A 20627-nucleotide genomic window follows, 5' to 3' on the forward strand; every position below is an offset into this window, starting at 1 on the left:
AAACAGATATATTATACCTATATCCAGACCTCATAAAAACTGTCCAAATTAAATAAACAACAATTATTGACAAAATATATATTTTATTGATTAATAATACACAGAAAGTTACAAACATGATCATCAAAATTAAAAACCAGCCCATAAAAACATGGTGATCATACATTTGTAACTTTCAGGGTATGATAGTGAACCAGTCTACTGGCAATATACTTCTATACAATGTATCCGACTCTGTACTTGTCTATAGCTGCCTGTTATGCGATAAACCCATCCAGGATTATTATTAAAGGGGATATCCAGTATCCAAAAAAATGTGTTTATGGTTTTTACTGTTTATTTATATTTATATCAGTTCTTGGGAAAGGGGGGGTGATGTGATTAGAATTTTTAGGTTTTGTACTATACATTTTTTCTTCAACTTTTTTTTATTTTTACATTTTTTTTAGACTCACTAGGGTACTTTAACCCTAGGTTGTCCGATTGATCCTACCATATACTGCCAAACTACAATACTACAGTATGGCAGTATATGGGGATTTTCCTCCTCATTCATTACAATGTGCAAATCGCACATTGTAATCAGTGAATTGAAACGAGACAGGCCATTCAGAAGACCTGAGGCTGTCATGGCAACGGATCGCCGCTACCCGATGAAGTCACTGGGAGCGGTGATCTACCCAGCTTTGCTGGCGGCGATGTGCGGGTTAACACCTGTGATCGGTGCTAGCACCGATTGTGGGTGTTACCGGTAAGCCGGCTATGGGGAGGGCTCAGTCCGTGAGCCCTCTCCATGCACCCGAAGCCGACCCCTGACATAAACAGCCTTCAGATCATCAGGTAGTGCCTCTCCTACTGCTTCTGGCCTGCAGTCTAAATCAGGCTCTAACGAGGTCTGTGACCCGCACCTGTGGGCTACACAGAAACCCAGGACCGAAGCCCGGGTGGAGTAGGAGTCCCACTACCAGCCTACTCCATAATAAGCAGGCCCAGTACGAACATTACAAAGGTGTCTATGCTAGCTAGGCCAACATACACCAAACTGACTACTCCTGCTTACCACATGTCTGCATTAACCCTTGGTAAAAGCCCTGAATTTGTCTGCAGTAACCCAAGTACCTTTTATCTGCCTGTAGGACAGAGCATTTCTCCAATCTCTCACTTTCTCAATATACACACAGTGATGTCACAGTACAGGGGGTTATTACACAGTGATGTCACAGCACAAGGGGTTAATACACAGTGATGTCACAGCACATGGAGTTAATACAGAGTGATGTCACAGCACGGGCCTAATACACAGTGATTTAAAAGCATAGGGGGTAAATTCACAGTGATGTCACAGCACAGGGGGTTAATAAGCAATAATGTTACAGCACAGTGGCTTAATATACAGTGATGTCACAGCACAGTGGCTTAATATACAGTGATGTCACAGCACAGTGGCTTAATATACAGTGATGTCACAGCACAGGGGGTTAATACACAGTGAGGTCACAACACATGGAGGTTAATAAGTACATAGCACTACCTTCCAACTGCAGATTACCACATCAGCTCCTCACTCGGGTCAGGGAGGAGACGGAGTGATCAGTGATGTAACACACCTAACACTGATTGGCTAGGTTTTGGCTGGCAACCAGCTCAGACAGTGCAGACTGATCAGTAGAGTATAGGAACAAGCGCACAGCGTGGAGGGCCCTGGATTGTGTGGCCCGGCTCTGGTGCTCCACAAGCGCCAATGATAATCCGGTCGTGATTGCTTTTCAAACAGAATTTTCTGCAAATATAAAACTCATGAAAGAGGCCTGGAAAGAAATGATGGCACCCCTGAAAATAATGTGAGCAAAGGGATATGTTAAGTCAACGTGTGTCCACTAATTACCATCCCAGGGGTCTACATTCTAGTAATCAGTCAGTGGCGTGTATATGGGGCTACAGCGACTCACTGTGCTGTTTGGTGACATGGTGTGTACCACACTCAACATGGACCAGATGAAGGGAAGAAAAGAGCTGTCTCAGGAGCTTAGAAAAAATATTATAGACATGCATGTTAAAAGTAAGGGTTATAAGACCATCTCCAAGCAGCTTGATGTTTCTGGAACTACAGCTGCACCTATTATTCAGAAATGTAAGGCCGGGGTCACACGTACCGCTAGGTGTCCATTCATAACGCGACGCTAGTGCACAGGGGGAGGTCCTCGGCCCGAACGCACATGCGTTTCCAGAGAAACGGCTTATCAATCGCATGCATGTCCGCGACATGTAAGTATGTCGTCCGTGGATCGGAGCCCCCTTGAGCTTACCGGGTGATCCGATCCTTCCTGCGGTAGCCCCGGCTCGTGACACAAGGCTGCCGGCTCCTCCTCGCGCCAGGTTACGCCTCCTGGAGGGTCCAGCTGTAACTAACTGAGCATGCGTCTTGTGTATTGCTGTGTAAGGGCTTGAACCATCCGATCAATGAACTGTTGTTCAAATCCAAGTCTGGAAAAATTAAAATTTAAAAAATCATTTTATAATAATAATTAAATAAAAGTCTCCTAATCAGCCCAATTACATATAAAATCTAAATAAAGTAAATGAAACACAAAAAAGTACATATTTGGTATCACCGCGTCCATATTAATCTGTACAATAAATCTAAATCAATATTGAACCCGCTCGGTGAATGACATTTAAAAAAAAAACACAAAAAACTTCCCATAATATACAATTTTTCACCAAATACCCTCACCAAAATGTTCTAAAAAGTGATCAAAAAAGTTACATGCCCTAATATGATACGACTAAGAACAACTCTTTTTGCAAAAAATAAGCCCTGACCCAGATCTGACAACAGAAAAATACAAAATGTATGGCCCTGAAAAGTTGTCTATAGTAAAAAAAAAAAAATTGGATTTTCTCCAATATTGGTTTTGCTCAGTAAAATTGAGCGAAGATAAGAAAAACAATATAAATGAGGCAAAACTGCAATCATAGTGAACCACAGAATAAAGATAAAATATTATTTTAATGTTATGCCAAGCAGGAAAAGAATTCCTAAAATAGTCTAATGAACCCAAATATAGACCCCCAAAATGAATTATCTATACATTGTATCTCACCTCACAAATAATAAGCCCTCATATGTTCACATTACCAAAAAGCTAAAATTGTAGGGCCTGTACAATGTGACGATACAAATCTGCTGTGAATGGCCCTGCTTTGATCCTATGCCCGGCCATGCGCCCATACAGCAGGTTACCACCACATGTGGGGTGTCGATACACTCGGGAGAAATTTGGGCATCAAACTTTGTAGAGCATTTCATCAATTTATTCCTTATGAAATTGTCAATTTTACAAAGAAATTCTAAAGTTTCTTAATTCGCACTTCCATTTTGTTTTCACCCATGTGAAACACTTATATGGTTAATAGACTTAATAGAAGTTGTTTTATATACGTTGAGGGGTGTAGTTTCTATAGTGGGGTAATTTTTGGGATTTTACTATTATTTAGGCATTTCAACGTTACTTGAAAGATGAGTTGACCCTCAAAATGTGAGTCTGGCAATTTTCATGAAAATTTGAAAAATAGCACCAAAAGTTCTGCGCCTCATAACATCCTAGAGGACGCATAAAATAGAATTCCAATTTTTTTTATAATAAAACCCAAAACTTATCACTTCATGTTGTAAAATTTGTCTCAATAAAACGATATCAAAATCACCTGGATAAGATCGCACCATCTGTTGTCGTTTTAACCAAAGTGGGCTTAAATGGGAGACGACCAACGACACCTTTGCTGAAAACAAATTATAAAGAAAGCTAAACTGGTGTTTGCAAAACTACAAGTTTGACAAGCCATAAAACTTCTGGAATAATGTCCTACGGAAAGATGAAACTAAAGTAAAACTATTTGGCGATGCACATGAGCTCTATGTCCACAGATGGAAAAAGAAGCATAAGTCAGAAAGCTTGGCCTCAGTCACAGGTAATGGTTCTTGCAATAGGATAATGACCCAAAACACACAGCTAAAACATGCCATCTGGAAAAGGTACCCTTCAAACGCCAGACAATAAAAGCAGTTTGTTCATGAGGAGTGGCCAAAATACCTGTCGAGAGGTGCAGTTACATCATTTGATTTCAGCGATTTCCTCATAAGTTAGTGCAACAAAATATTAAGTTAAGGATACCATGATTTCTGTCGAGGCCTGTTTCAGGATTTTTTTTTTTTTTTTTTTATTCTGTTGAAGCATGGTTGAAAAGCAATGGACCTTTCATTTGTTCATTTTCATAGCAATTTATTATTACTTTGGTCAGAAGTTATTTCTTTGTAGGTTTTTCTGTCTATGAGGGGTACTAAGAATTCTGTGCAATTTACAGAAGAACATTTTTGGCATCTGTGAATTTATTGTCCCCTTTGCTGCATATTTTGGCGAATATGGGGTAGAACTACTCACATTTTACCCCTTTAAGAAAATACATTCTTTTAATAGTAGTCTGGATTTGTACTTTGCTGGAAATTTGTCCATGTAAATGCATTTTATCACAGTTTTTTACAAAGTTGCAGGAAGGTGGCTGTGTATACTAAGAAGTTATCTTTGGGAGTATAGATTGTTGATGTTGTGATATAAGTTTGCTCACTGACTTTCTAAACCTCTGCTTTGATGCAAGTTTTCTGTGAAAATTTAGGTTTATGTATTTTCAGTGTGTTTTTCATGTTTCAGGGTGGTCACCTGTTAAGTCAAAAGGCAATCGCCAGGTTCTCCTCTCAAAATATTTAGGTTTTAGGGGTTCCTTTACATTTAAAAAATGTTGCTATATTTTGCAGGTGGCAACTAGATGAGAAGCATATTGTGATTTCGGTCATTCTATGAGGATTTATTAATGTGAACCTATGACAATGTGGTATCTATGAGTGCTTCATTAGATTAAATTTAGGAGATGTGAAGCTAATTATTTTCTGTATGGGGCTCAGTTATACATTTTTAATAAAATATTACACTGAATCAAAAATTGCATGAAGGTGCCGGTGTAAAGTTCTTACTGAAATTTTGAAAATTAGGGCAGTTACTGCTGTCAGAAAATAAATGGTTTGTTGGGTTTAGTAGAATTATGTATATTAAACTTCAGTTTGTACGTGTCATTTGTAAAAAAAATTGCACACCATCTTCAGAGGGGTAGATTATACTCCTTTTTCCTTGTTAATCCCTATTCACAGTAGTTTTGAACTTTGTTTAAAGTGTTTTTTTGCCCATGAGAGAAAGTTCAAGTTTTAATCCCTTTGTGTATTTACACGATAAAGTTCATTATAACCCCTTTTTACTCAGGTTAGATGATCTAGTAAAGGTCAGTGTAACAGGGACTTTCCAAACAGACACTTCAGGATTCCCCGTGCCTAGATCATCAGGGCACATTCTTTGGTTACACTTTCAATTAGCTTCTGAACATTCACTAGCGAGATTTGTAATGCGGAGGGAGAAGGGGCTAGATGCAGAGAGCACTGCATTGTGCAGACAGGAGAAGCTATTCATGAGAAGAATCTGCCCAACCATAGTCAGAACAAAATTGTACATACCAGGACTGATAGAAACCGGTTGGAATTAGATCTGTGAAATGTTGTATTTTTGTTAACCATGAATTAGAGAATGTGTTATTTTGTTTGTACCCCTTCAAACCATGCAATTGATGTAATAAAGAAGCCAATTTACTGTCACAAACACACAATACTCAACATAGGGGGAAGTTCTTAATTTATTCAATTTTTACCAAATTCAATATTTATGTTTTACTTAAAATTTGTGTGCCAATTCCATTTGGGCATTTCATAATAAAGAACTATGGAGTACAGGGAATATGTAAACCTATAATCATGCCAATTGTTTTTTTTTTTTTAATCTCCACAGTTGATATCATTTAAGTGCTGCTATGACATTCTTAGTGTATAAATAGATGCATTTAACAAACATGTCACAATGTAACAATTTCAATATAGTGAATACAGCACAGCAGTATTCTAGAAATGTTTGCCCAGAAAAAAAAAAAAAAATCTATGAAAAATAAAAGACAAGTTGCGTCTCATTGGGGGAAAATGTACTTTGCTACTAAAGTAGGCTCTTCCAGCAGTACTGATTAGTAGACGGCCGTCTACAGTTAGAATGCAAGATTGTCAGTATTTCAGCCTATTTAGGGGCAAGAGAACATATATCCTCAAACATACAATAACCTGCAAAATTGGATCACAATTTATAATAGTACTTTATGGACATGAGAGGTAATTCAAAAATCTTAAACCATGCTATGCTTGGCTTCTTACTGCTACATTGAGTACTGGCAAGACTATTTACCACCCTTACTCAGACTTCAAATTCAACATAGCAACTTAGCAGCAACACATGCCATTTTACAGCTCCTCACATCAGTTATTTTGTTTTCTAAATATGCATTGCATGCCAATATTTCCCCATTGTGCAAGAATATTTATAAGGGCTCCAAGAGGTATGAAGGTAAAAATAAATGGCACAATACAAATTTTGCAGGCACAAATATTACTAGAATACCATTACAAAATTAAAGCATTGTAAATTTAATACTGCTTCCGCAGGGTCCATGCAGAAAACTGACTTAGGACGTAAAAACAGAGCTGCACTTAAACTTTCACACTGGAAAGGTTTTCCAACTTGGGCTTTTGTTCCCCTATACATTTCAAGTGCGTAAATTTATTCTTACAGGATCCGGTGTGGCAAAAACCACTCAAAATCTTTATAGCTCTGCAAATGCGTCCAAATTCTGCTTTCATACTTCTGTACATTGTACACAATTCCCTATTCAAGGCATTCTGGAAACAGGTTTGTAGATTACTGTCCACATGTATAAACATGCAACAGCATCCTTTGTAGCCAACATGATCAGCTAATAGACATAATTGGACATAACTGGATAATGCAAAGCTCTAAACAAAGTACAGTGCAAATCTCACATACACCATAGTCCAATAAACCTGCAAAATATTCTACAAGGACAGAAAAATGTTAGATGAGAAATTTGAAGGAACATCCAGTCTTCTCAAAACAGGAATCCAGGTTGTCAAGGAGGTAAGGCCGTTGTTGAGCATATTAGAGCAGTCAAGCTGGGCTTGTGTCATTGCATCTTCATAGATGTAAAAATGTTCATAAGATCATAGGCTGATATCCTAATATGGATATGGTATACTCCTAAATCATGGAATGAAGGCTCACACAGTGCAATTCAGGTTTAAGTTCATCCGACATGAGCAACATTTCATATATACTCCATTTACAAAAACATCTATTTACAGTTTCAAAGCGACTGAGCAGTGGGAGTACTCAGCCTCCAAGATATTAAAAAAATACATCTATTTATACAAAAACAATGTCAATCTGTTCTGAGCAGCTATTTTTTTTTAGTTTTTTTTTTTTATATTTATATATAAAATAATCAAATGCTTCATTTGCACCAATCCCACTACAGAACCAGTTACAATTGATAACACGAGAACGTGTACATATTTATACTGGCACTTTGTGCAAAGGCTACACTCACTCACACACAATGTATGTGTTTTAACAAAATATTCAATATTTGAAGTCATGGCTTATGCATGACTACATTCAGCAGTTTGTACTAAAAAATACTTTCATCTCCGCAGATGCTTCTGCTTTCATTTACATATGCTACAACTTTTACAGGTATTTACAGAACGTTTACTTTCTAGTACTAAATGCTAGCTTGACGATTATTGCAGAGTAGCAAACCAAGAGGTCATATCACATAAATAATAAAAAAAAAAAAAAAAAAAAACCAAACTATATGAAAAGAGGGGGGGAAAAAAAAAAAAAAAAAAAAAAAAAAGCCTGCGCTTGTTTGTGGTATAAAAGAAATTAAGGTATCTGAGCCTCTGGTGCTTAACATTTCCAAGAAAAACAAAACAAAAAACAGTGCTTCAAAATGAAAGCTCTGCCGTGTTTGGTTGCTATAAAACATGAAAGTTTCCTTTAAAATCATATACTTACACATTAGTGTTTGAAAAAAAATGCCTATCGCTATGGGAATATTTAAACCTTTAACAGCTCTAATTCAAAGTGACTGTGTAGGCGATCTGCTTGTCCAAGCAGCTATTTCCCAAGGCTCGGGAGCTTCTCCCAAAGCTACAAGATGGTATGAGGTAAGGATTGTGCTAATATATAATGGATACTGCAGCAAATTGGAGAGGTCCTGTAGGTGAAAGACAACCATAAGGGGTAGGGGGGAGTTTTCCCAGAGGACACAATTTTAAATCCGAGTTGTTATTCAGGTTTTGGCAGTCACTGGCAGTGCAAACCTGCAATTCAATTGGCACATATTGATTACATAAACATACTTGCTCAGTAAACCAGTATGGGGAGGAGCAGTCTAAAGAAAAGAAAAAAAATCCACACACTTTCCTCAAAGCCCAACATATGCTTTGAAGTGACAATATAGACTAATGCAAGATAGTCTGCATTAACATACAACTTCTACAAAACAAAAAAGTGATATATGAAGTATATGAAGACCTTACAGATGATACATAACTGTGAAGCTCATCTGAATGCTGGCAGGACAACGCTACTTATGCCAAACCAGATTTCCATGATTTCACAGGTTTATGTCAAGTGCAAAAGTATTGCAAGAAAGGGGTTTGAGCAGATTTAAGGAAGGTTCGGCAAGAAATGCACAAAATATGCTGCATAAAAGTGCTTCTCATGCAGGAGTCTTCACAGAAGTTTCTCCAACGGTTTAGTTCAGTCTAGCTCCTGAGTAAGTGTAAGCAGAGCAGTTCCAGTCCATATTGGTTTATGTGCCTATAGATGCGATACAAAAAAAAAATAATAATTTGCTTAAAATATACATAGACAGTCTTCAGCTTGCTACTCCGCAATAATCTGTAAATGCTGTACTGATCTAGTCCAAGCTGCTCAGGCCTGGACCTTCAACAGTGTTTTGAGCTGGAAGGACATAAATTCATTCTCTGTAGGGTTACAAGACAGATGGACCCAGTGGCTTGGAGGTTTTGGAAGAACACTTGGTGATGGTGGCTCGCTGAATTTGGCACCAGCATAATTCTGGTTATCTTGAGCACTCAAAAGGTGTTTGGATCCATGGAAACCAGAATTCCAGTTCTGGTTTGGAGATCGGTTATTGTTGTTGATTGCTCTGTTTTGCATGGCCTGCCATGCTAGTCCAGATGGACCACGGCCTCTGTCTTTACCAGAAGTGTTCATTTTCTGATTGTTACGTTCTAATAATTTCTGCCGATTGTTCTGTTTGCCGACAGTGTGTCTAAGCTGCTGAACAGGAATGTTACATCTCTCGCCTCCGCCCATCTTCAATATTTATGTCACCTAAAATGTCAAAAAGACAAAAGAATTGTAGTATATGATTTACAGTTAACACAAATAGCATGCAATAGCTTGAAGGTAAGATTTGCTCTTCCATAAACGCATATCTACCACCACCTACTTTCCTCACCCTCTCATAGTGAAACACATTTACCAAGACAGTAATCTTTAGGACACTTCATCAATGCCCATTAAGTGGGGTCTGAACCCTGGCTGTGGGTGCCCAGATTCAGACCCCACTAAACAGGCAATGAAGTGTCCTAAAAAGTACTGAAGGCATTGTATGGTACTGCATACTTCTCCCATTTACTTCAATGCTGTTCACACATGAATATAGAGCTACAGTCCCATTTGCTACAAAATGTACAACACTAAATAATAAATAATAATATCTGGGAATCCCAGATGTGCAGTGCTCAAAAATCCAACTCAAACTTCTATCTACAGACCTGTAACTTCATATAGTGATTACAGAAAATTACATAAGAGGAAAGATTTCAGTATGGGTTGGTTCTGAGGAGCTAGAGTACGATTTCAAATTGATTGTTTTAGTATTGTTCAGTATCAGATGCAACAAAAAATTAGGGGAAGACATCAGTTTTCTTTTACTTAAATATCCTTGTAAAACAGGCATGTAAAATAAGCATTTTACTTTAGATCTTTCTCTACCATTACACAAAGAAGCATGGATTTACCTTGCAGCAGATCCTCCAAACGCCTCCACAGCACTTCCAGATCTCAGATGTAATAAGGATTGTACGACCCTTTGTGATCCTTTCTTCCACTCGCCAGACTGCTTTCGCATGTGACAGTGAAAATCCAAAACCAACATGAATCCCCTTGGCACAAAGCTGCAGGGGAAATCAGGAAGTGAAACCTGTACAGCTGTCACGAAAAAAAAAAAAAAAAAAAAACCACATGAACATGAAGTCATAAGAGGAGGAGCAACTAGAGGAGCATACGTGCAGAGCAAAGCACAATACATAGGCTACGGGTGACCTAATGCTATTGTTTTACATACAGTTTATCTTTGATAGAGAACATCTAGTGATACATTAGACACAGTAATCAAAACCATCAGCATATGAGCAATTAGTTTTGAGTTGTGTGTTAAGAAGGGAGACAATACAAAGTGCAAAAAAGTACTACTTCTCGTCTTATGTGTGTTTAACTGTGAAATATGTGTTCTTATTGGGCTTATGATTGTGGGGAGTTTTGTATAAGAACATTACTCTTATGTTTCGCCACATATCAGATGTGGAGAGAGATCTGTATGAGTGAGTGTAAAATATATATATCTATCCAAAATATCTTTACATCTGATTCTTAAACATACAGAACACATTTTGAGAAACATTAAATGAGTAATGTCCCAATACAAAACTTGAAATCCCCACAATCCTAAGAACAATAACACATGAGGCACGCACGTCATAGTTGGGAACAGAACCGTCACGTACTTCTGTAAACAGGAGAACCTGGTTCAGAACTAATCCAGAGTAACAAAACATTTACACCCCAAAATTGTCAAAATAATATAATACTAATCATCAACATTGGTAGACCATCACAAAAGCAGTTTCTTTCAGTCCAATTTGCTCCAGCAAGTGACACCCTTGATTACCTGGCCAAGGACAAAGGGGGAGGGAGGTGCCCCCCCAATCTGCTGTTTGTTTCGTGTCAGAACTAATCACTTTGTGAAAACTGTTTTATTTCCCTATTTGATGTATCAAAACAAAACAACAAAAAAAAAAACCACACACGCTTATAAAGCTAACGCAATTAAAGTTCCCACAGAGTCGAATATAAACTAGTAACCACAGCCAAAGATATGATCAGAATAAGACTAATATAAAAGTCACTACAAACAAATCGCGTAAAAAGAGAAAACAAAAGAAAAACAGGGGTTAGACCATGCACAGGTACCAGTCACCCGGACGACCCCTGGGTCTAGTTTGTCAAGTTTGAGAATAAAGTGATAAAACATGATAATGCGCAAGCGACACAGGGGAACAAAGAACTAAAGCGAAAAGCAAAGCACAACATGGCGCCCGGAGAGGCGGGGCAGCGCGCTTCACCCACAACTTACCAGGACTCCCTTCCACAAAACTGGCTCCTCGTATCTCCCACTCAGCTGTGGTGAACTTCCTCGACGCTCCCGGAGCGGTAAAACAACAATAACGCCACAATAACACTCCGTCCTCGACAACACCTTCCTCACTCTCCCCTCGTAACCGACTCACAACTCTCAGCACAACCTTCCAGGGAAAATGGAGCGTAGTCACCGCCTACTTCCGCCGTAACCAATTGGGGAGCAGAAGGCTGTCTCCTAGCAGCCAATGGGAAGGCTTATTCCCTGTGTGAAGCCTGTTGCGGTGCGGATTCGGACATCTGCTCGCGGGCTCCTCCCACTGTTTCCATTTCGCGTCTCTTGTTATTGTATGAGGGGGAGGGGGGGAAGCAAAACAAAGTCGTTAGACTGGAGAGAAACTTGCAGCAGGGTTGCGACATCCGCCTGGAAACAAGGAACGGGGCGGGGGAGGGAGGGAAAGTCCAGTCATGTGTCATACGTCACAAAGACTGGCTTTTTCTTGCTGCTTTTAGCGAGCTGCTGTGGGGGAAGTTGCAGAGTAAGCAAAATTTCTAAGTGTCGTGTCGAAATAACTAAACAAAACCTCATTTATGATACACAATACTAGAAATAAGACGACAAATTACAGAATTATATCTCCATTTTGTACAAAACTTTGACAAAGGCCCAATAGTAGTGCTGTAGAGTGTAGTGAGCCTGGTAGGAAGGGTCAGTTCCTCTGCAGCACCCCCATAGGGGCAATGAAGAATTACAGAGCCCCCACCCCACAAAAGGAGCCCTAGCAAATAACAGATTATGGGGGTGGACTATAGCTGTGGGGTCTAGGTTTCTTTCCATGCGAGGCGGGAACTTCTCTGTGACTAAAAAGCCTACATTCAGGCACACTGAGCCCCTCTGAGATGATGTGCCAGAGAGACCACTGTACAGATAAAATCATTAAGATGGAAAATATCAGTGTATGAGATAGCTTTCAAGTCGATAAAAAGTTTAGAGATAACTGTTTTAAATACGGCACATGAACGTATGCTAGGCTGGCCATAGCCGAGCGGGCATCCGTGAGCCGTGCTGGAGAGGAGGAGGGGTGACCTCTCCTCTATCCATTGAAAATAATGCTGCATGGCCGAAGATAAAGCATGCTTTTTGCGGCTACCGAACGGTACAGAAAGCAAACGTTGTGCTCATCGGACCATTAAGTGCAGCTAATGCCGTCTATGGGGGCGTAAGTCTCCGGCACAGTCGTGTGAATTCAGCCTTAAAGGGAAGAGGTCACTTTTATATTTTGACTAAAATAATTAGTCAAAAAATTTTGATTAAAATAAGATAACAAAAAATATCACTTTTATTTCTGACTGTAGATTTCTTTCTTCTATTTTCTTTCCATGGTTATTAGAGGGCTGCCATCTTGCCTGAGCTAATTACAGCAACTTATCTGCTTTACAGCAGCCTCATAGCCATAGACAACAATGGTCTATAACCGACTTGCAGGTCTCTAGAGGTCTATAGAGAGTTTTCTAGACATGCTGATAGGAGGTGAAAATAAGCTGTGACATCATTTATTGTAAGTAGTGGAGGTGTTGATCGTATTTTCTTTAAAGGTGTTAAATTCTATTGTAATCCTATATGTGATGCAAAGGTGATCTAAACAGAATGGACAGAGAACAGGCCTTTTTATGTGCACAACAAGAAATACATAAAGGTTTAATTACTGTATATTTATTGTGCAAATAAATGAACATGAGTTTTATTTTTTCTTACAATAAATAAATATACAGTAATTAACCACTTTACACTCTGCGGCGGATATATCGTTATTATGAGTGTATGAAGAGGACTCACGGACTGAGCCCTCTTGATACAGAGATGGGCTTTGCTGCATATTGCAGCAAAGACCCATCACTATCACCCACACTCGGTGCTTGTAGCGTTCGCGGGTGTTAACCTCTTGTATGCCGCCAGCAAAGTCGCCGGCGGCACTTAAAATACGGCGGCGCCCGAACGTCATGGGGGGTGGGTGTGGCGATCGATTGCCATGATAGCCATTGGCTCATTGTAAGTAATCCTATGCAAAAACGCCATATACTGCAATACACTAGTATTGCAGTATATGGTAGGAACGATTGGACCATCTAGGAATAATGTACCCTAGATGGTCTGAGAAATAGTAAAAAAAAAAAAAGTTTAAAAAATGTAAAAAAAAAAGAATTAAATATTAAAAATTCTAAAATTCTAAAACTGATATAAAACATAATAAACAATAAAAATCACAAACACATTTTCTGTTTGCCGTGTCCAAAAATGGGCAATCTATCAAAATAGAAAAAGGGTTAATGTCGGCGGTGACCTCCATAACGGGAAATGGCGCCCAAATGTCCGAAATGTGACTTTTACACAATTTTACATTAAAAATGTAATAAAAAGAGATCAAAATGTCGCACAGTCCTCAAAATGGAAGCAATGAAAATGTAGGCTCATTTTGCAAAAATTTACACATCACACAGCTCTGTGCACTTAAGTATGTAAAAGTTATTAGCGTCAGAAGATGGCAAAATAGTTTTTTTCTTTTTCGCACATATTCGTTTAATTTTTGAAAATTTATTAAAACTCAATAAAACCTATATAAATTTGGCATCACCATGATGGCGCCGAACCAAAGAATAAAGTAGAGTTGTTATTTGGAGCGCAGAGTGAAAGGCGTAAAAACTGAGCCCACAAGAACGTGACATTTATGCATTATCTTTCCACATTTGGAATTTTTTTCCTGCTTCTCAGTACATGACATGGAATAATAAATAAAATCACAGAAAAGTAAAATTGGTTACGCACAAAATAAGCCCTCACACAGCTCTGTACATGGTAAAATGAAAAAGTTATGGATTTTTGAATTTGGAGAGCGAGAAATCAGTGAGGGGTTAAACTCCTTAAAGGGCACCTACCACCACAAATCTACCTATAAAGGTAGATCGGGTGGTAGGTGAATCAATGGGACGTGAGGATAGCCCTTTTAAGGGCTAATCCTCACGTCCCCGCACTGTTTTATAAACTTTTATTACTTATATATGTTAATTTACTTATGCGGCTACCGGGGCGTGGAGTAGCCGCATCTGAGGTTACACGAGGCGGCTACTCCACGCCCCGGTAGCCACATTACCCCTCCTACTCACCATGTTCGGCGCGCAGCTGCTCGTAGCTGCGCGCCCTCGTCCGCCGATCCTGCCGTCTGCGCATGCGCAGAACAGCAGGCCCGCGCCTGCGCAGCCCCGGCTTCAGAGCAGTGACCGCGCAGGCGCGGGCCTGCTGTTCTGCGCATGCGCAGACGGCAGGATCGGCGGACGAGGGCGCGCAGCTACGAGCAGCTGCGCGCCGAACATGGTGAGTAGGAGGGGTAATGTGGCTACCGGGGCGTGGAGTAGCCGCCTCGTGTAACCTCAGATGCGGCTACTCCACGCCCCGGTAGCCGCATAAGTAAATTAACATATATAAGTAATAAAAGTTTATAAAACAGTGCGGGGACGTGAGGATTAGCCCTTAAAAGGGCTATCCTCACGTCCCATTGATTCACCTACCACCCGATCTACCTTTATAGGTAGATTTGTGGTGGTAGGTTTCCTTTAAGGGGTTAAACTCCTTTTTGGTGTGCATTCTTTATAGATTATAATTGTTTTGCAGACCCATGTAGCGCCCACCTTCAAAGCATTATAGAGTTGCCCACCAAACTTTGAGACTTGTATGTTATGTTACTAAGATGACTGCTGTATAGAAACCTACAGAATCAGGCCTAATTCACATGGCCATGTTTTCTCCCCGGGCATAGTACACGATCGGGTGGAGGAGGGGTGAACAATCCTCAGCCCTCCCCTCTCCACAGAAAGCTGCTGCCATAATCCAGCAAAATATAGGACATAGGAAAAGTATTATATAGTGCCCAACCCAGGTTACTCGGCCCACTTTGATCAGATGCCATAGACCTCTCGGGGGCCTCCATTACAGTTGTGTGCATGACGCCTTAGCAAGTCTCAATTTATCATTACTTTCACTGGCCAAAGTGAGTATTGCAGGATAAAAGTATCTTTATTAATTATTATACATTTTTACTCCTTCATTATGTTCCCAATAGTTATAATTCAGACAGTGTTTATTTCTATCTGATAGGTCTGTATTTATTCTATATTATTTCAATAGGGTCATGTCATATCATGATGATCTCTGGCCTTTTTGGTTGTTTAGGGGGTTCACAACCTCAGTCATCAGTCTAGCTGTGCTACATAGACTCTCTGCAGAGGGGAACACATACTACTATCTTTGCCATTGCTGGTCATTATCACTGCTGACACATATTTGTCACACAGATATGATGTAGAATATGACAGTGTTTCCTTCTGGCTGCATAAGTTTGGTCTCTTAAACCTGAAGGAAAGAGAGAACAATAACTACAATATCCCCACTCTAGGCAGAGATGGTACAGCTCCTAGCTGGCCATGTCATGCAGTACCAAGGAACCATGGGAAAAATAACAATAAAAGATATAGAGAAATCTGACAGTCAATGTTGTGTCTTAGCTCAGCGGACTGAACATTGCACTTACATTGCAATTACATTAAGCCCTGTGCCATCTCATATTAATACATGTTACTAGTGAGAAAACCCTTTTAAAATCGATGTGTATGGTAAACTCAAGTCCTCTTTGACCAATTTTCTACAGAATTGAAAGGTAAAGATTGTTTAGAAGAGATAGGTTTCATAGGGACTAATAGTGCCTTGACAGACATCAAGGATATGTTTGACAAATGTAAAAGATATAATTTACATCTTAGAAGCCTAAAGACACAGCCCTAGTCCTGTCCATTGCATTATCTATTTACATTACAATACACTGTTGTAATCCTATTATACCTATAAGTCTTTTAGAATTTAATTATAAGGTGCTTCTATTTCCATATTAAACCCCTTTAAGATAATCAGGAAAGGCTCGGTTCACCCTTACTCAACTTTTTTTAGGTATTGTTTGAAAAAATCATAACGAATCCTAACATATCCACTACAAAACCTGTTAAAATAGCATTTGGGGCAAACGTGTGAACAGTTTGTTGTCCAGTATGAGATATGTGTGTCCTAATACAAGTCCTGTGATTCTTTCTTTGCTTTAAGCATCAGGTCACAGTTACATGACCCTCAGCATTTGAAGTAAGCAAGTATTTGGTTTTCTACAACTGCAAGAGACATATTTGTCAAAGTCTTTACACCTAAAAACAGGCTTACAAGTCATGATATAGTCGCAATTCATGGCGCAGAGCCAGGAATTGTGGCTTCTGCCTCTATGCCGATTGGGTAGGTGGTGGAGGTGCTGGGTTGTGCAGTGGGCTGGTGCGGGACAGGACCACCATTCTGTGCACTGCTTATAGTCTGAACCTGTTTGGGTGCAGGTTATGGCGCAACTCTACGGCAGGTCTGAGCTGAAATTCCTGTGTCCTAGCCAGGGGGCGGGGGCAGAATCATACGCCAGAGTTTGATAAATGTGTCCCCAAGAATTTGACTTTTTCTGTCAAAGTACAATCACTACACATTAGAGTGCAGCCAGTCCCCAGGTTAAATACAAGATAGGCTCTGTAGGTCTGTTCTTAAGTTGAATTTGTATGTAAGTCGGAACTGTATATTTTATTATTGTAACCCCCAGCCACATTTTTTTTGGTCTCTGTGACAGTTGGATTTTTAAAATGTTGGATTGTCATTAGAACCAGGATTAACAATAAAGCTTCATTGTAGACACCAGTGATAACTGTTACAGCTGTTAAGTACAGTAAATTACCAAAATCCAGAGGTCCGTTTGTAACTAGGGGTCATATGTAAGTCAGGTGTTCTTAAGTAGGGGACCGCCTGTACTTTATTCCGATGTTTGCCCCTTTGTTAAATACAGGATGAAAAGTGTAGCCAGGGCAATGGACTCACCAGCTGCTTTATTGAAGGTTTATAAAGCTTTGCTGAGGTATATGGCATATTGGTAGTTTTTAATGAACAGCAGTGTGTTTTGCATTATTACACATTTTCCTTTTAGTGTAATGAAATAAAAAAGCATCCTGTCTGTCCAGCCAAATGACAGGCATGGTCCAGAAATCCATAATAAAAATCTTCAATCCTTTCCCCCCATAAAATAACAGACACATATTTGTACATAAAATTTGCTATGCAAAAAACAAGAAATAAATGTATTAAAATCTACATTTGAAATGTTTAGTTTAATTTAGTCATCTGTAAATGTAAATGTAGTGCACAGAACAGGTCTAGACTTGCTCTCTGCTTTGTATTGAAAAGACCAGCAGCGTTATTGGTTGTGAGTATTCCCCATGCTGTGACTGAAAGGTAGGTGTGGATGTGACTGTGGTGGGTTTGGTCATGTTCACCGCAGGGAGAGCTTGTACAGACAAAGAGACTGTTGTTAGGTGACAAGACATCCTGTGTCTTTATTCCTGGACAGTCCGTTTACTGACTTCAACTATTAACTGTATGTGAGAAATTATAATAAAAACTTTTTTTTTTTTTTAAAGATGAATGGCTTTACATTTAGTTTTATATAGCATAAATTTTACATTGTTTATCTTTTTCACAATGTATTAAGTACCGTATCTTAGAGGTCTTACTGAGAACATAGAGGAACCAGAATGGTTTTTGTTTCTCTGCGGTTAAAGAAATGGTTGTGCATGCTCATTTTGCAAGCCTTAAAACGAATAAATCAGTTCTGCACCACACATCTACAAGAATTCAAAATATTTTTTGTTTATTCAATGTGGATTCTTTTTTGGAAGCTCACCTTAGTTTGTGGTTATTGACCAATCTAACTACAATCTATTACGTGGCATCCAATGAAGGATGCTGGGATTATTCTTAGTACAAACTTGTACTAACTTGTAAATAAATGAACGTGTTAAAGTAATACAGGCGGTCCCCTACTTAAGAATACTCGACTTACATACGACCCCTAGTTACAAACAGACCTCTGGATGTTGGTAAGTTATTGTACTTTAGCCTTAGGCTACAATAAACAGCACTAACAGTTATCACAGGTTTCTGTAATGAAGCTTTATTATTAATCCTGGGTCTTATGACAATCCAACATTTTTAAAATCCAATTGTCACAGAGACCAAAAAAGTTCTGGCTAGGGCTACAATGATAAAGTATACAGTTCCGACTTACATACAAATTCAACTTAAGAACAAACCTACAGACCCTATCTTGTATGTAACCTGGGGACTGCCTGTACTCCTTTAAAAAGCCCGGGAGCCAAAGTCAGGAACCACATGATACGAATTTGAATATGCTTGTGTACAGTAGCCTTTTGCTACATCCTGTGGATATGCCATACCTGTCTAAGGGAAGAAAGCCCCTTTAATGTTTACACAATACTCCACTTTGTTGATAGTGGAGTTGGCCAAAACATGATTATTGTAAGTAAATGCCACTGGAATGTTTCCAATCCTGCTAAGAAAATAATTGGTGTGTTAATGGATAGTATCAAACCACCATATTTTGTCATACACAAACTTTTATTAATTCTTTATATTTTTTGTTTTATTAGGTTGTGTAAATGAACACCACAAACTTGATAACACTCTGTAAATGGCAAAGCTTCAAAACATGTCTAAAATGTCCCTCGCCTGGAGCTACACCTCAGATTTCATTCCTCAGGTCTGATGTAATTCTGACCTAAATTAATAGAAGAGGTATTGCTTTAACAAACCGAAACCATTAGAGTGCTTATAAATAATCAAAATCTACTGCCACCTTAATCCCTTAGTGACGCGACCTAAAAAGGCTCTAGTGACCAGGCATTTTTAGCAATTTTCATGGGCGCTGGTTTAAGGACCATAGCTTTTTTTTTTTGCATGCTACCTTAAGATTTTCTTGCGGTTTTTAGAGCTATTTTAAAAAGTTGAAATTTTATTATTTTTTCATTTTTATTTGGGGTTAAAAGTGGAAAAAAGGCTTTTTTGTTTTTCAAATTAACTAAAAAATGAACATTAACCCCTTAACGCTCTGCACCGTAGCTCTACGGCGCAGAGGTATAAGGGATGTATGAAGAGGGCTCACGGGCTGAGTCCTCTTCATACAGAGGTGGGGGTTTTTGCATTTTGCACAAAACCCCCACCGCTAATAACCGCGGTCGGTGCCTGCACCGATCGCGGCTATTAACCCCCTAAACGCCGCCGGCAAAGTCGCCGGCGGCGTTTAAAAGACGGCGGCGCGCGGGCGCCGCCATCTTTTTTTCGATCGCCACGCCCCCGAACGTCATCGGGGGGCGGCGATCGGTTGCCATGGTAGCCTCGTGTCTTCTTTTGACACGAGGCTATCTGGCAGCTGCATATTCGTTACAATGAGCCAGTGGCTCATTGTAATGAATGTGCTGCAAAAATGCCATATATTGCAATACTGTAGTATTGCAGTATATGGTAGCAGCGATCTGACTATCTAGGGTTAATGTACCCTAGATGGTCTAAAAGATAGTGAAAAAAAAAAGAAAAAAAAAAGTTTAAAAAATAAAAAAAATCAATAAAATATTAAAAGTTCAAATCACCCCCCTTTCCCTAGAACGGATATAAAACATAACAAACAGTAAAAATCACAAACATATTAGGTATCGCCGCGTCCCAAAATGCCCGATCTATCAAAATATAAAAACGGTTACGGCCGGCGGTGACCTCCGAGGCGGGAAATGGCGCCCAAATGTCCGAAATGCGACTTTTACACCTTTTTACATAACATAAAAAATGAAATAAAAAATGATCAAAATGTCGCACAGACCTCAAAATGGTAGCAATGAAAACGTCGCCTCATTTCGCAAAAAATGACCCCTCACACATCTCCGTGCGCCAAAGTATGAAAAAGTTATTAGCGTCAGAAGATGGCAAAAAAAATTTTTTCTTTTTTGTACACATTCGTTTAATTTTTGAAAATGTATTAAAACACAATAAAACCTGTATAAATTTGGTATCACCGCGATCGCACCGAACCAAAGAATAAAGTAGGCATGTTATTTGGAGCGAAGAGTGAAAGTCGTAAAAACTGAGCCCACAAGAACGTGACGCACGTGCGGTTTTTTTTCAATTTTTCCACATTTGGAATTTTTTTTCAGCTTCGCAGTACACGGCATGTTAAAATAAATAACATTGCGGGAAAGTAAAAT

The 20627-nt window shown here is 39.3% G+C and overlaps 1 protein-coding gene across 1 annotated transcript; it reads right to left on the minus strand.

The window, feature by feature from the left end:
• Nucleotides 1-5718: 5718 nt before the first annotated feature.
• On the minus strand, nucleotides 5719-11640 carry PNRC2 (proline rich nuclear receptor coactivator 2). Its single transcript, XM_072136700.1, has 3 exons — nucleotides 11452-11640; nucleotides 10058-10247; nucleotides 5719-9365 (listed from the first exon to the last, which is right to left on the minus strand). The coding sequence occupies exon 3, from the start codon at nucleotides 9345-9347 to the stop codon at nucleotides 8940-8942; it is 408 nt and encodes a 135-aa protein (XP_071992801.1). The 5' UTR covers nucleotides 9348-9365; nucleotides 10058-10247; nucleotides 11452-11640; the 3' UTR covers nucleotides 5719-8939.
• Nucleotides 11641-20627: the final 8987 nt, after the last annotated feature.

This window comes from Engystomops pustulosus, chromosome 2 (genome assembly GCF_040894005.1).
Source record: "Engystomops pustulosus chromosome 2, aEngPut4.maternal, whole genome shotgun sequence".
Classification (NCBI taxonomy): Eukaryota; Metazoa; Chordata; class Amphibia; order Anura; family Leptodactylidae; genus Engystomops; species Engystomops pustulosus.

What these genes read in the sequence shown, in the direction of transcription:
- PNRC2 (XM_072136700.1), bottom strand. Translation starts at nt 9,347, where the DNA reads ATGGGCGGAGGCGAGAGATGTAACATTCCTGTTCAGCAGCTTAGACAC.